The sequence below is a fragment of the Anomaloglossus baeobatrachus genome, chromosome 2, assembly GCF_048569485.1.
Source record: "Anomaloglossus baeobatrachus isolate aAnoBae1 chromosome 2, aAnoBae1.hap1, whole genome shotgun sequence".
NCBI lineage: Eukaryota > Metazoa > Chordata > Amphibia > Anura > Aromobatidae > Anomaloglossus > Anomaloglossus baeobatrachus.
The window spans coordinates 470225121-470241750 of record NC_134354.1 but is presented as its reverse complement, the minus strand read 5'-3'; the positions used below and the strand labels follow the sequence as shown (position 1 = coordinate 470241750).

At 43.5% G+C, this 16630-nt stretch overlaps 1 protein-coding gene across 1 annotated transcript in view; it reads left to right on the top strand.

Annotated features, from left to right (window-relative positions):
* Nucleotides 1–16630, top strand: part of LOC142291659 (uncharacterized) — a 1021181-nt gene that overhangs the window by 538810 nt on the left and 465741 nt on the right. The window contains exons 71-73 of the mRNA XM_075336344.1: nucleotides 2757–2849; nucleotides 3716–3901; nucleotides 7565–7724. Coding sequence (XP_075192459.1) covers nucleotides 2757–2849; nucleotides 3716–3901; nucleotides 7565–7724 — 439 coding nt within the window. The remainder of the gene's footprint in view (nucleotides 1–2756; nucleotides 2850–3715; nucleotides 3902–7564; nucleotides 7725–16630) is intronic.

Below are 16630 nucleotides of genomic sequence, written 5' to 3'. Positions count from 1 at the left end.
AGGGTCAGGTTGCTATTCAAGTACAGTGTATAGCAAAAGGACGTATAAAGCAAAAAGCAACGTAATTACCTTCAGTTAAACAGACTTCAAGCATGTTATGTCTGGGCCTTGGCATACAGCACCAGACTTTCAAAACTCCCACCCTTAAATATCCTGTGAGTGTGCAGAGGAACGCCCTCCCAATCACAATGAGGCTAATGATAATTATCTACCACATGTATGAAGGTGTTCCTTTACTCAAGGGAAATACGCCCCTGTGGTGTGTGGGCGGAGGTATATTTCCCAAGTTCCTCCCATTCACAATTCCCACATGCCAGGAATATGGCTTTCCCCCAATCACGTAACCTGGGGGACCGCCCACCTCAGACACACGCCTTAAGGGGCGTGGCCAAGGTCCCATCCCACGTACTGGTATAGACAACAGCCATTGATCACGTGCGCGGAACGCGTCATATCCGGTCACGCGGCCGCGCACGTGACATAGTAACTAAGGTGGCGATAAACGTCAGCCGGAAGTCACGTGCGCGGACCACGTCATATCCGGTCACGCGGCCGCGCACGCCACATGATAACTGCGGAAGCGATGAACCTCAGCCGAAAATCACGTGCGCGGACCGCGTCATATCCGGTCACGCGGCCGCGCACGTGACACGACAACTATGAAGCGTCTCATCCGGGCATGGTGACCATGGTGGCAATAAACATCAGCCGAAAGTCACGCGCGCTGACCGCGTCATATCCGGTCACGCGGCCGCGCACGTGAAATGATAAGTAAGGAAGCGATGATCATCATCCGAAGATCACGTGCGCAGACCGCGCCATATCCGGTCGCGCGGCCGCGCACGTGACACGGCAACCATGAAGCGTCACATCCGGTCACATGGCCCATAGAGGTGATCCGGTGACCATGGCAACGCTGAATATGTCACCAAAAGCTGATCAACACAGTATCAGAACAAGTGACACTGTATTGAATTAGGCGACCATAACCATGTAAAACGGTCCCCATAAGCAATAAGGACCAGGGCTGATGCCGCATGCCAAATGTTAACAAGCTATAAAGCTAATCACTGATGTCAAATGCTAAATCATACACAGTATAGATAACCAGGGGGCCTAGATGGAACCGCAGGGGGGGGGGGGGTATTTTTTCTGGTGTGGGAGGACATTAGCTGGCAAGCCTATATGATAACAGGGCTGAAATATTGCAGCCCCAAGCAAAAGGAAGGAAAGCTGTATACGTCAACAGAGGTAGTCCTACCAACGAACCTAAATTGTAGACAAATGAATTGGATTAGGACAGGCATCCACGCAAGTACCTCGACTGGGGGCACGGGGGAAGAAACTAAGGAATGAAAAAGTAAAATGACAACGATCTCAAAAGGGGGCCCTAACCGCTAAGTGATCCCTAATACAGCCCTAACGGACTCCTGCCTACCGACGGAGTGTAACAACACCTTAAAGTACCGGGTGCCCCCGTTCCACGGTGGCTGTCCCTAGGAGTCCCTCGCTGTCCCTGCCAAACTATAAAAAGCATCCAAAAGTGAGGATCTCATTCAGGCCTAATTGGGTCTGTGTCCTAAGGGTGTAGATCCATCTGCATTCCCGTTGGAGAATCCTACGGTCCCAATCCCCACCCCGAGCTGGATGATTAATGAGATCAATACCCATAAATGTTAGGCCAATGATGTTCCCATTGTGCATCATTTCGACGTGTTTGGCCAATGGGGTGTCTCTTTTATTGGCTACATCCCGAAGGTGTTCTCCAACACGCCTCCTAAACTCTCTGCTTGTACAACCGTATGTGTTGTGTGGTTTAATATTTTTAACTATGAACCAATAAAGGTTATATTTTAATTGTTACCACAATTTATATTAGTGCTGGGCTGTATCTATACAGTGAGCCTGATTTCAGCGATGTATAACTTACTGGTCTGCTTAGTGTAGCTTTCATAGAATCCCCTTTTTCTCTGCTGTACATGTATCAGTGGTCAGAATGCTGAGCTCTGTATAACCCCACCCATACCCTGATTGGCAGCTTCCAGTGTACACTGTATTGTCAGAAAGCTTCCAATAAGTGGTGGGGTGGGGTTACACAGATTAGCTGGACTGGTCTTCAGATAAGACATGCCTGTAGAGATAATCTCCTGCTGAAGATGAAACACTGATTGTACGGAAACTACAGCACATAGCCTAATAAGTGACACATTCCTAGAATCGAGATCTATACCCCTATATCATGCTGTTCTCAGATTAAATAGCAAAACTTTCTTACAAATTCCCTTTAAGTACATTAGAAACACATAATTATAGTCAAGGTACAAGGTAAACAATTACAAATTCTTCACAGGACATTTTCTTTAGAGTACTATGAAAATGTTCTTCTGGTAATGACTATATCCAGTCATGCCATAAATATATATATATATATATATATATATATATATATATATATATATATATATATCTCAATACTGAAGAGGGTTTATAATATGATTCTTCATAAAGACTATATAAAAAAATCTGCACATAAATGAGACAAAAATGTATGACAGTGACCTGTCTTTAAGGCCACTCATGATAACCTGCAGATGTTTCACAACTTTATGGTATCACAATTTATGGTACAGTAAAGTAGAGAACCAATGGCCTCCTTCTGGGAACTAATAAGGAGCTTTTGTTATCCTGACATGCTTTACATGTGTTAAACCTTCATGACATACCAATCTTACAGTTTGGTGGTATATTGCTTTTAGGACGTGTGATTGAGTTCTCTGTCATATCTACATCTGGTTCTTCAATTGATAACCGAAAAAGCAGTCCTAGTGATGAAGAACAAGAAAATGAAGGTAGGTTTTGCTGCATTAGTATAATCTTTAGAAATCAAAGCTATTTGCACTTTTTGTTATGATAAATGAAACAAATGCATGTTTAGCAAAGCTTTCATTTTTTATAAAATGTAATGAGGTATAATACATATTACTCTGCCCTAGATGCAGCACTGCCATTATGTAACATAATCGGTAATGCCCATGCGGCTGCTGATGACTGATCTTGTCTTGTATACCTGGTTTGGGATGTCAAATGACCGAAAGTAACCAAGGATACAACATGTTTATGAAAATCACATCACAATCACTAGGTGTCCACATATAGACACATAAAGCATAAGAATCTCATGATAGAGCTTTGTAAAATTATGTTACTACTTAAAACCTGGCCATTTTGAAACCCACAAATTATGATATTCCAATTCAAGAACAAAACTAAGGAAGATCAGATCTGGGGTATTCCTTTAATATGTTTTTTCCTGTTTAATTTATTGTTTATGTAAAGCAACATAAGAATTTGGAACAAAGAAAGGATGCTATAGTTACTGGATAGGTGCAGTTAATTGCTAATCACTCAAAACATTAGGCCATTATAATTTTAACATTCTTTCTAGAGAGTCACGTAGTCCTCAGATCTGCAATGACTTTCTGCAGTATTCTTGGCCTATGTTCAGACCAGTGGCATACCACCAATAATGGCAAGCCAAATGACTGCCATGGGGTCTATGAGCTGGAGCAGCCCGGTGCCGAATGTCCCCAATCCATGTCTGGTGTCTGCACACTTCTCCCGATCTGATATATGCCATAGGTGTATGCTAAAAGTATTTTCTGTTTCTTACTTTAGATATTTTTCTTCTAATGTAGATATTATTTTTATTCCACAGGAGAACATAATATCAGTATTGTGAATGGTAACAAGTATCCAGACCAAGCAGAAATCTGTTCAGATGAATTGTCATTAAACAGGCAGTGTTCACCCATCGTTACAGATGAGCTTTACATGGACTTTTTAAAGGCTCTACTAATGAGAATTGTGCCAGCTGATTACATTCAAAAATGGGCAATGAAAGGTAAAGCCACTATCCATTGAATTGAGCACTATGCACTGTTTCTTCATAAATGGTCATTGTTTATGGCTTAATGTTCCAAAGCCTAGTGGTATTAACTCCACTTTTGTACATTTCTGACATTTAACTCCATAAATCTGAATATCGTCAAAAAGTTAATTTATTTCAATACAAAAAGGGAAATGCATATTATATAGAGTCATTACAAACAGAGTGATCTATTTCAAGTGTTTATTTCTGTTAATGTTGATGATTATGGCTTAAAGCCAATGAAAGGCCAAAAGTCACCATCTCAGAAAATTAGAATAATTAGAACAAAACACCTGCAAAGGCTTCCTAAGTGTTTAAAATGGTCCCTTAGTCTGGTTCAGTAGGCTACACAATCATGGGGAAGACCGCTGACTTGACAGATGTCCAGAAGGTAGCCAATGACACACTCTACAAGGAGGGCTACAAAAGGTCATTGCTTAAGAAGCTTGCTGTTCACAGAGTGCTGTATCCAAGCATGTTAGTAGAAAGTTGAGTGAAAGTGTGGTAGAAATACAGTAGGTGCACAAATAACTAGGATAACTGCAGCCTTGATAGGATTGGTAAGAAAAGGCCATTTAAAAATTTTGGAGAGATTCACAAGGAGTGGACTGCAACTGGAGTCAGTGCTTCAAGAGCCACCACACAGATATATCCAGGACATGGGCTACAACTGTCGCATTCCTTGTGTCAAGCCACTCATGACCAATAGACAGTGCCAGTAGCATCTTACCTGGGCCAAGAAGAAAAAGAACTGGACTGTTGCTAAGTCGTGCAAAGTGTTCTTTTTAGATGAAAGTAAATTTTGCATTTCATTTGGAAATCATGGTCAGAGTCTGGAGAAAGAGTGGAGAGGCCAAACTCCAAGCTGTTTGAGATCTAGTGTGAAGTTTCCACCATCAATGATGGTTTGGGAAGCCATGACATCTGCAGGTGTAGGTCCACTGTGTTTTAAAACCAAAGTCAGCGCAGCCATCTACCAGGAAATGTTAGAGCATTTCATGCTTTCCTCTGCCAACAAGCCTCTTGGAGATGGAAATTTCATTTTCCAGCTGGACTTGGCATCTGTCCACACTGCCAAAAGTACCAATAACCGGTTTAATAACCACAGTATCTCTGTGCTTGATTGGCCAGCAAACTCACCTAACCTAAACCCCATTGAGAATTTATGGGGTTTTGTCAAGAGGAAGATGTGAGACACCAGACCCAACAATGCAAAAAAGCTGAAGGCTGCTATCAAAGCAACCTGGGCTTCCATAACACCTCAGCAGTGTCACAAGCTGATCACCTCCATGCTACACAGCATTGATGCAGTAATTCATACAAAAGGAACCCCAACCAAGTATTGAGTGTATTTCAACAATGATTCATACAATTTATTGATGAAGTCATCAGGAATAACAAAAAATGCAGTCTTACATGCCTCTCAGAGTTCATCTAGATTTTTTGGTTTTGTCTTCCAAGCTTCCTCTTTCGTCCTACCCAAAACATGCTCAATGATGTTCATGTCTGGTGACTGTGCTGGCCAGTCCTTGAGCACCTTGATCTTCTTTGCCAGGAGGAACTTTGTTGTAGAGATGTATGTATGACATGGAGCACCATCCTGCTGCAGAATTTGACCCCTTTTATGATTGGGAATGTAAGAGGTAGCTAATACTTCTTGACATTTTAGGCTATTGATATTGCCTTCAACCTTGCAAATGTTTTGCACAACCCCATACTGAATGTAACCCCAGACCATGGTCTTTCCACCACCAAATTTAACTGTTTTCTGGGTGTATTTTGGATCCATACGGGCTCCAGTAGGTCTCATGCAGTATTTGCGGTGGCTGTGGTATAATTCAACTGAAGATTCATCAGAGAAATCCACCTTCTGCCACTTTTCCAGCGTCCATCTGTTTAACAGGCTGTGGGACTTGGCAAATACCACACGTTTTTTTAATTGCCTTTTGTTTAGTGCTGGCTTTTGGGCACTGATTTGACCATAGAGGCCATTTCGAGACAGAATCCTACAAACTGTTCTAGTTGACACAGGGACTTGAGGTGACCAGGCCTGTTGGAGCTCGTTTGCAGTGGAAGAGGGGCTGTTTTTTTATTTTCTAACCAACAAATGTTCCTCCTAAGCAGTTGCCTTGTGGGATCTGCCGGACCTGGGCTTGTCAAAGACATCTCCTCTCTCATCAAATCTTTCTTTAATTCTTTGTATTTGACACTGAGACACATTAAAGGTGCCAGCCATCTCTGCAGTGGATATGGTCTTCAGCCTCTTGATAATCAAGGCTTTGGTCGCATGGTGGATTTTTGGCCTGTTGTCAGAGGTCAAGTTGCAATTCCATTGAAGAAAGCAATAGTAAGGATGACAACTTTCCTCCGGGTTAAAAAACAAGTATGCTTGACAAAGACCATAAGGTCGAAACGTTGCTGTTACACAACTGATGGAAGAAAGAATTGTATGTTTTTTCACCCGGAGGAACGGTCATCCTTACTATTGCTATCTTCACTTGAACTGCAACTTGTTGGTATGTTACTTCAAATGATCCCTTGAACTTGGACATGCGTTCCTAAGGTGCTGATTGTGCTGTTGTACAGACACATATGATCTTTAACCAAGGTGCTGTGGACCTTTCTTCTTTATATGGGCAGTTCAAGTGAAGGTCTGGAGTACTGAGTTTCTTTTTATACACACCCACTAATTAAGCGATCATTTAGTGAGCACAGGTAAGGATGTAAACTAGGATTGGGTTCATTATATGACAAAGCAACAAAACTTTTGTCTTGCTAAAATCTGACCTTTCTGTGTTAATTAAATTATCAATATTTCAGCTTTTTAGCAAATTTATTTTCATAACCTAAACCAAATTTGGGAGGGTTTCAGCTTTCAAAAGAGTAATTTATAAAACCAATGGATAAATTTAAAGTCAGGTTATAAGCTTTTATTTACATAACATGGATCAGCAACAGAACTTCTGCCAGGGAGTGTATAAGTGTTTCACTTTTCCTACTGAATTACTGAAATAAATTTTCATGATATTTTAAATTATCGAGATACACTTGTATTTGAAGATGTAAGGTTATCAAGTGTTCACAATTTGTATAAAAGTTTTTTCAACAAGAGTCCAAACTACAGAAAATATTGCAAACTACTTAAGTCTAGTTTGTTGTGCATAAAGACTTATTCTGAAATTTCCAGCAGGTCTATGAGGACTATGAGCTCTGGGTTTTATAACTACAATCAAAAATATGATTAAAGAAAGACGACAGCCCAGTAAAAAAAAAAAATATATGAAGTATAATGGGTAGATTTTTTATTAACAAATAATTTCACTCGGTTTGTTTTAATTATTTGTATTATTCTTGCATTATTTTAATAGTTGTGCTTTATTGTAAGTGAAGAATTATCTCAATATTGTTTTTTTAATTATTATTTATAGTCTTATTTATAGTTTATCCATATATAGTCTCTTAATAAAATGGTTAGTGTTCTGTGGGGTGAAGTTAATTCAATTAGTTGCCTGCATATAGTTATTGTGCTTGGCTCACCTTGTTATTAGACAGGTGGTGACCTTGCTGTTGAGCTAGAATATAGGCAGAAAACCTGTTATCGGACATCAGCTCAATACAAATGTTTTTCTCCTACAGACTGGACTCCTCAGCAGATGGAGAATGCAGCTATACTTTACTTTTCTTGGCAGCGGCCAGTTATATTGATAGATCCATGTTTCAGCGGAGAAATGTGGGTTCAGGAAATCCTTGGGACATCACCAGGAAAGCCAATCTCTTTCATAAGTCTCCAAGCGCGGTAAGATGAACTCATCTGAGTGAAGAAAAATAAAAAATAGCAATGCATGCAATTGTTTTCAGCTTCATTATTCCAGTAAATTCCTCTAGGGAATGGATTTCTTATTACATAGCAGTAATGGAAATACACTTGCTCCATTGAAGTTTCATTTTTTAGCTGAAGAAAGTATTAAAGATGTGTGATTTTAACATTAAAGGGGTTTTCAGCCTAATTTCTATTAAACTAATCAGCTAAATGATCAACCCAAGTAAAATTGGTAGCAGTATTGATATTGATGGGGTCCATTCATCCAGAAAACAAAGCTGGGAGTGAACGGAAGTGGTCACAGATGTACTGTTTCTTATCATTGAGATATTTGTCCACTTCTTTAAGACATTTTTTAATGTCTCAAGAATAGAGTTGAGCGCGGTTCGTGGTTCGTGGTTCTCCAGTTCGCGGCTCGAGTGATTTTGGGGCATGTTCTAGATCGAACTAGAACTCGAGCTTTTTGCAAAAGCTCGGTAGTTCTAGAAACGTTCGAGAACGGTTCTAGCAGCCAAAAAACAGCTAAATCATAGCTTGGTTTCTGCTGTAATAGTGTAAGTCACTCTGTGAATCAAACTATTATCACATTTCAGTGTATAGTGTGCGTGAACAGCGCCTTCAGATCACTGCTGTTTCTATAATGGCGATCGCCATTTTTTTTTTTTTTTTTTCTTGTCTTCCTTCCCTAAGCGCGCGCGTCTTGTGGGGCGGGCCAGCATGTCAGCCAATCCCAGACACACACACAGCTAAGTGGACTTTGAGCCAGAGAAGCAACGGCATGTGTGATAGGATCTGCATGTCACATGTCCCTGCATTATAAAACCGGACATTTTCTTCACGGACGCCATTATCTGCCTTCTGCGTCTTTGGTGTCAGACATCACTGTCGCAGCTCCGTCTTCCTGAGTCCTATAGCCGATACAGCTGTATGCGCTGCATACACAGCGTTAGACAGCTTAGGGAGAGCACTTTATAGCAGTCCTTTTAAGGGCTCCAACCGGCAGGGTCAGAGAGCCATAGGTGACAGGTCCTGCAAACAGCAACAGCGTCTGTGTAGCCCAGGTCAGGGATTTCCTACCTGCATTTCACCATTAGGAGGGAATAGAAAGGCAGTCTTCCATTCCTCTACCCAGAGCACCACAATCCTGCCACTGTACCCTCTTGTCCTCTGCACACTCCAACTGATAACTAAGCCATTATACTAGCAAACACTCAGTGTACCTAGTGGCATCCTATACGTGGCTATTGGACTTTGCTATAGTCCCACTAGTGCAAAGACATTTGCAGAGCGCGTCTGCCTGCGTTGCACACTACAACTCATTCTAACCAAGCCATTATACTAGCAAACACTCAGTGTACCTAGTGGCATCCTATACGTGGCTATTGGACTTTGCTATAGTCCCACTAGTGCAAAGACATTTGCAGAGCGCGTCTGCCTGCGTTGCACACTACAACTCATTCTAACCAAGCCATTATACTAGCAAACACTCAGTGTACCTAGTGGCATCCTATACGTGGCTATTGGACTTTGCTATAGTCCCACTAGTGCAAAGACATTTGCAGAGCGCGTCTGCCTGCGTTGCACACTACAACTCATTCTAACCAAGCCATTATACTAGCAAACACTCAGTGTACCTAGTGGCATCCTATACGTGGCTATTGGACTTTGCTATAGTCCCACTAGTGCAAAGACATTTGCAGAGCGCGTCTGCCTGCGTTGCACACTACAACTCATTCTAACCAAGCCATTATACTAGCAAACACTCAGTGTACCTAGTGGCATCCTATACGTGGCTATTGGACTTTGCTATAGTCCCACTAGTGCAAAGACATTTGCAGAGCGCGTCTGCCTGCGTTGCACACTACAACTCATTCTAACCAAGCCATTATACTAGCAAACACTCAGTGTACCTAGTGGCATCCTATACGTGGCTATTGGACTTTGCTATAGTCCCACTAGTGCAAAGACATTTGCAGAGCGCGTCTGCCTGCGTTGCACACTACAACTCATTCTAACCAAGCCATTATACTAGCAAACACTCAGTGTACCTAGTGGCATCCTATACGTGGCTATTGGACTTTGCTATAGTCCCACTAGTGCAAAGACATTTGCAGAGCGCGTCTGCCTGCGTTGCACACTACAACTCATTCTAACCAAGCCATTATACTAGCAAACACTCAGTGTACCTAGTGGCATCCTATACGTGGCTATTGGACTTTGCTATAGTCCCACTAGTGCAAAGACATTTGCAGAGCGCGTCTGCCTGCGTTGCACACTACAACTCATTCTAACCAAGCCATTATACTAGCAAACACTCAGTGTACCTAGTGGCATCCTATACGTGGCTATTGGACTTTGCTATAGTCCCACTAGTGCAAAGACATTTGCAGAGCGCGTCTGCCTGCGTTGCACACTACAACTCATTCTAACCAAGCCATTATACTAGCAAACACTCAGTGTACCTAGTGGCATCCTATACGTGGCTATTGGACTTTGCTATAGTCCCACTAGTGCAAAGACATTTGCAGAGCGCGTCTGCCTGCGTTGCACACTACAACTCATTCTAACCAAGCCATTATACTAGCAAACACTCAGTGTACCTAGTGGCATCCTATACGTGGCTATTGGACTTTGCTATAGTCCCACTAGTGCAAAGACATTTGCAGAGCGCGTCTGCCTGCGTTGCACACTACAACTCATTCTAACCAAGCCATTATACTAGCAAACACTCAGTGTACCTAGTGGCATCCTATACGTGGCTATTGGACTTTGCTATAGTCCCACTAGTGCAAAGACATTTGCAGAGCGCGTCTGCCTGCGTTGCACACTACAACTCATTCTAACCAAGCCATTATACTAGCAAACACTCAGTGTACCTAGTGGCATCCTATACGTGGCTATTGGACTTTGCTATAGTCCCACTAGTGCAAAGACATTTGCAGAGCGCGTCTGCCTGCGTTGCACACTACAACTCATTCTAACCAAGCCATTATACTAGCAAACACTCAGTGTACCTAGTGGCATCCTATACGTGGCTATTGGACTTTGCTATAGTCCCACTAGTGCAAAGACATTTGCAGAGCGCGTCTGCCTGCGTTGCACACTACAACTCATTCTAACCAAGCCATTATACTAGCAAACACTCAGTGTACCTAGTGGCATCCTATACGTGGCTATTGGACTTTGCTATAGTCCCACTAGTGCAAAGACATTTGCAGAGCGCGTCTGCCTGCGTTGCACACTACAACTCATTCTAACCAAGCCATTATACTAGCAAACACTCAGTGTACCTAGTGGCATCCTATACGTGGCTATTGGACTTTGCTATAGTCCCACTAGTGCAAAGACATTTGCAGAGCGCGTCTGCCTGCGTTGCACACTACAACTCATTCTAACCAAGCCATTATACTAGCAAACACTCAGTGTACCTAGTGGCATCCTATACGTGGCTATTGGACTTTGCTATAGTCCCACTAGTGCAAAGACATTTGCAGAGCGCGTCTGCCTGCGTTGCACACTACAACTCATTCTAACCAAGCCATTATACTAGCAAACACTCAGTGTACCTAGTGGCATCCTATACGTGGCTATTGGACTTTGCTATAGTCCCACTAGTGCAAAGACATTTGCAGAGCGCGTCTGCCTGCGTTGCACACTACAACTCATTCTAACCAAGCCATTATACTAGCAAACACTCAGTGTACCTAGTGGCATCCTATACGTGGCTATTGGACTTTGCTATAGTCCCACTAGTGCAAAGACATTTGCAGAGCGCGTCTGCCTGCGTTGCACACTACAACTCATTCTAACCAAGCCATTATACTAGCAAACACTCAGTGTACCTAGTGGCATCCTATACGTGGCTATTGGACTTTGCTATAGTCCCACTAGTGCAAAGACATTTGCAGAGCGCGTCTGCCTGCGTTGCACACTACAACTCATTCTAACCAAGCCATTATACTAGCAAACACTCAGTGTACCTAGTGGCATCCTATACGTGGCTATTGGACTTTGCTATAGTCCCACTAGTGCAAAGACATTTGCAGAGCGCGTCTGCCTGCGTTGCACACTACAACTCATTCTAACCAAGCCATTATACTAGCAAACACTCAGTGTACCTAGTGGCATCCTATACGTGGCTATTGGACTTTGCTATAGTCCCACTAGTGCAAAGACATTTGCAGAGCGCGTCTGCCTGCGTTGCACACTACAACTCATTCTAACCAAGCCATTATACTAGCAAACACTCAGTGTACCTAGTGGCATCCTATACGTGGCTATTGGACTTTGCTATAGTCCCACTAGTGCAAAGACATTTGCAGAGCGCGTCTGCCTGCGTTGCACACTACAACTCATTCTAACCAAGCCATTATACTAGCAAACACTCAGTGTACCTAGTGGCATCCTATACGTGGCTATTGGACTTTGCTATAGTCCCACTAGTGCAAAGACATTTGCAGAGCGCGTCTGCCTGCGTTGCACACTACAACTCATTCTAACCAAGCCATTATACTAGCAAACACTCAGTGTACCTAGTGGCATCCTATACGTGGCTATTGGACTTTGCTATAGTCCCACTAGTGCAAAGACATTTGCAGAGCGCGTCTGCCTGCGTTGCACACTACAACTCATTCTAACCAAGCCATTATACTAGCAAACACTCAGTGTACCTAGTGGCATCCTATACGTGGCTATTGGACTTTGCTATAGTCCCACTAGTGCAAAGACATTTGCAGAGCGCGTCTGCCTGCGTTGCACACTACAACTCATTCTAACCAAGCCATTATACTAGCAAACACTCAGTGTACCTAGTGGCATCCTATACGTGGCTATTGGACTTTGCTATAGTCCCACTAGTGCAAAGACATTTGCAGAGCGCGTCTGCCTGCGTTGCACACTACAACTCATTCTAACCAAGCCATTATACTAGCAAACACTCAGTGTACCTAGTGGCATCCTATACGTGGCTATTGGACTTTGCTATAGTCCCACTAGTGCAAAGACATTTGCAGAGCGCGTCTGCCTGCGTTGCACACTACAACTCATTCTAACCAAGCCATTATACTAGCAAACACTCAGTGTACCTAGTGGCATCCTATACGTGGCTATTGGACTTTGCTATAGTCCCACTAGTGCAAAGACATTTGCAGAGCGCGTCTGCCTGCGTTGCACACTACAACTCATTCTAACCAAGCCATTATACTAGCAAACACTCAGTGTACCTAGTGGCATCCTATACGTGGCTATTGGACTTTGCTATAGTCCCACTAGTGCAAAGACATTTGCAGAGCGCGTCTGCCTGCGTTGCACACTACAACTCATTCTAACCAAGCCATTATACTAGCAAACACTCAGTGTACCTAGTGGCATCCTATACGTGGCTATTGGACTTTGCTATAGTCCCACTAGTGCAAAGACATTTGCAGAGCGCGTCTGCCTGCGTTGCACACTACAACTCATTCTAACCAAGCCATTATACTAGCAAACACTCAGTGTACCTAGTGGCATCCTATACGTGGCTATTGGACTTTGCTATAGTCCCACTAGTGCAAAGACATTTGCAGAGCGCGTCTGCCTGCGTTGCACACTACAACTCATTCTAACCAAGCCATTATACTAGCAAACACTCAGTGTACCTAGTGGCATCCTATACGTGGCTATTGGACTTTGCTATAGTCCCACTAGTGCAAAGACATTTGCAGAGCGCGTCTGCCTGCGTTGCACACTACAACTCATTCTAACCAAGCCATTATACTAGCAAACACTCAGTGTACCTAGTGGCATCCTATACGTGGCTATTGGACTTTGCTATAGTCCCACTAGTGCAAAGACATTTGCAGAGCGCGTCTGCCTGCGTTGCACACTACAACTCATTCTAACCAAGCCATTATACTAGCAAACACTCAGTGTACCTAGTGGCATCCTATACGTGGCTATTGGACTTTGCTATAGTCCCACTAGTGCAAAGACATTTGCAGAGCGCGTCTGCCTGCGTTGCACACTACAACTCATTCTAACCAAGCCATTATACTAGCAAACACTCAGTGTACCTAGTGGCATCCTATACGTGGCTATTGGACTTTGCTATAGTCCCACTAGTGCAAAGACATTTGCAGAGCGCGTCTGCCTGCGTTGCACACTACAACTCATTCTAACCAAGCCATTATACTAGCAAACACTCAGTGTACCTAGTGGCATCCTATACGTGGCTATTGGACTTTGCTATAGTCCCACTAGTGCAAAGACATTTGCAGAGCGCGTCTGCCTGCGTTGCACACTACAACTCATTCTAACCAAGCCATTATACTAGCAAACACTCAGTGTACCTAGTGGCATCCTATACGTGGCTATTGGACTTTGCTATAGTCCCACTAGTGCAAAGACATTTGCAGAGCGCGTCTGCCTGCGTTGCACACTACAACTCATTCTAACCAAGCCATTATACTAGCAAACACTCAGTGTACCTAGTGGCATCCTATACGTGGCTATTGGACTTTGCTATAGTCCCACTAGTGCAAAGACATTTGCAGAGCGCGTCTGCCTGCGTTGCACACTACAACTCATTCTAACCAAGCCATTATACTAGCAAACACTCAGTGTACCTAGTGGCATCCTATACGTGGCTATTGGACTTTGCTATAGTCCCACTAGTGCAAAGACATTTGCAGAGCGCGTCTGCCTGCGTTGCACACTACAACTCATTCTAACCAAGCCATTATACTAGCAAACACTCAGTGTACCTAGTGGCATCCTATACGTGGCTATTGGACTTTGCTATAGTCCCACTAGTGCAAAGACATTTGCAGAGCGCGTCTGCCTGCGTTGCACACTACAACTCATTCTAACCAAGCCATTATACTAGCAAACACTCAGTGTACCTAGTGGCATCCTATACGTGGCTATTGGACTTTGCTATAGTCCCACTAGTGCAAAGACATTTGCAGAGCGCGTCTGCCTGCGTTGCACACTACAACTCATTCTAACCAAGCCATTATACTAGCAAACACTCAGTGTACCTAGTGGCATCCTATACGTGGCTATTGGACTTTGCTATAGTCCCACTAGTGCAAAGACATTTGCAGAGCGCGTCTGCCTGCGTTGCACACTACAACTCATTCTAACCAAGCCATTATACTAGCAAACACTCAGTGTACCTAGTGGCATCCTATACGTGGCTATTGGACTTTGCTATAGTCCCACTAGTGCAAAGACATTTGCAGAGCGCGTCTGCCTGCGTTGCACACTACAACTCATTCTAACCAAGCCATTATACTAGCAAACACTCAGTGTACCTAGTGGCATCCTATACGTGGCTATTGGACTTTGCTATAGTCCCACTAGTGCAAAGACATTTGCAGAGCGCGTCTGCCTGCGTTGCACACTACAACTCATTCTAACCAAGCCATTATACTAGCAAACACTCAGTGTACCTAGTGGCATCCTATACGTGGCTATTGGACTTTGCTATAGTCCCACTAGTGCAAAGACATTTGCAGAGCGCGTCTGCCTGCGTTGCACACTACAACTCATTCTAACCAAGCCATTATACTAGCAAACACTCAGTGTACCTAGTGGCATCCTATACGTGGCTATTGGACTTTGCTATAGTCCCACTAGTGCAAAGACATTTGCAGAGCGCGTCTGCCTGCGTTGCACACTACAACTCATTCTAACCAAGCCATTATACTAGCAAACACTCAGTGTACCTAGTGGCATCCTATACGTGGCTATTGGACTTTGCTATAGTCCCACTAGTGCAAAGACATTTGCAGAGCGCGTCTGCCTGCGTTGCACACTACAACTCATTCTAACCAAGCCATTATACTAGCAAACACTCAGTGTACCTAGTGGCATCCTATACGTGGCTATTGGACTTTGCTATAGTCCCACTAGTGCAAAGACATTTGCAGAGCGCGTCTGCCTGCGTTGCACACTACAACTCATTCTAACCAAGCCATTATACTAGCAAACACTCAGTGTACCTAGTGGCATCCTATACGTGGCTATTGGACTTTGCTATAGTCCCACTAGTGCAAAGACATTTGCAGAGCGCGTCTGCCTGCGTTGCACACTACAACTCATTCTAACCAAGCCATTATACTAGCAAACACTCAGTGTACCTAGTGGCATCCTATACGTGGCTATTGGACTTTGCTATAGTCCCACTAGTGCAAAGACATTTGCAGAGCGCGTCTGCCTGCGTTGCACACTACAACTCATTCTAACCAAGCCATTATACTAGCAAACACTCAGTGTACCTAGTGGCATCCTATACGTGGCTATTGGACTTTGCTATAGTCCCACTAGTGCAAAGACATTTGCAGAGCGCGTCTGCCTGCGTTGCACACTCCAACTAATTATAACTAAGTTGCATTGTCAGGGATATTTATTCTTTATTATTCTGCTGTTAATAAAGCTAGACCACCACTGCAATCTTCACCACCTCTCAATTTTTACTACCACATTTTCAGTCCACAATCTTGTCGCAATCAACATGAGTGGCAAAATGACAGATGCTGGTGGAAAGGGGAAGAGGCGTGGTGGAAAAGGCAAAAAAGGTTTTGTCCGTGGGGAAGGTGGCAAAGCTCCATTATCATCTGCTGAAGATAGACCATCTACCAGCAAAAGTAAGATGTCTACTACTTACCGTGGACAATCCGATGTGCTCCCTTTTTTACGGACACGAACAACAGGAAGAAAGGTAGATGATGGGCAAAAAAGGAAAATGCTTGAATGGATCTCAAGTGGTCCAACAAGTGCCCTCTCAGCCACTTCAAGTACCGCATCCAAAAAACACCAGTCCTCTGAGTTGTCATCCCAATCACACTTGATTTCTCCCAGCTCTGAAGTCTCCATCAGCCCTGCACAGTATGGTGGAACTG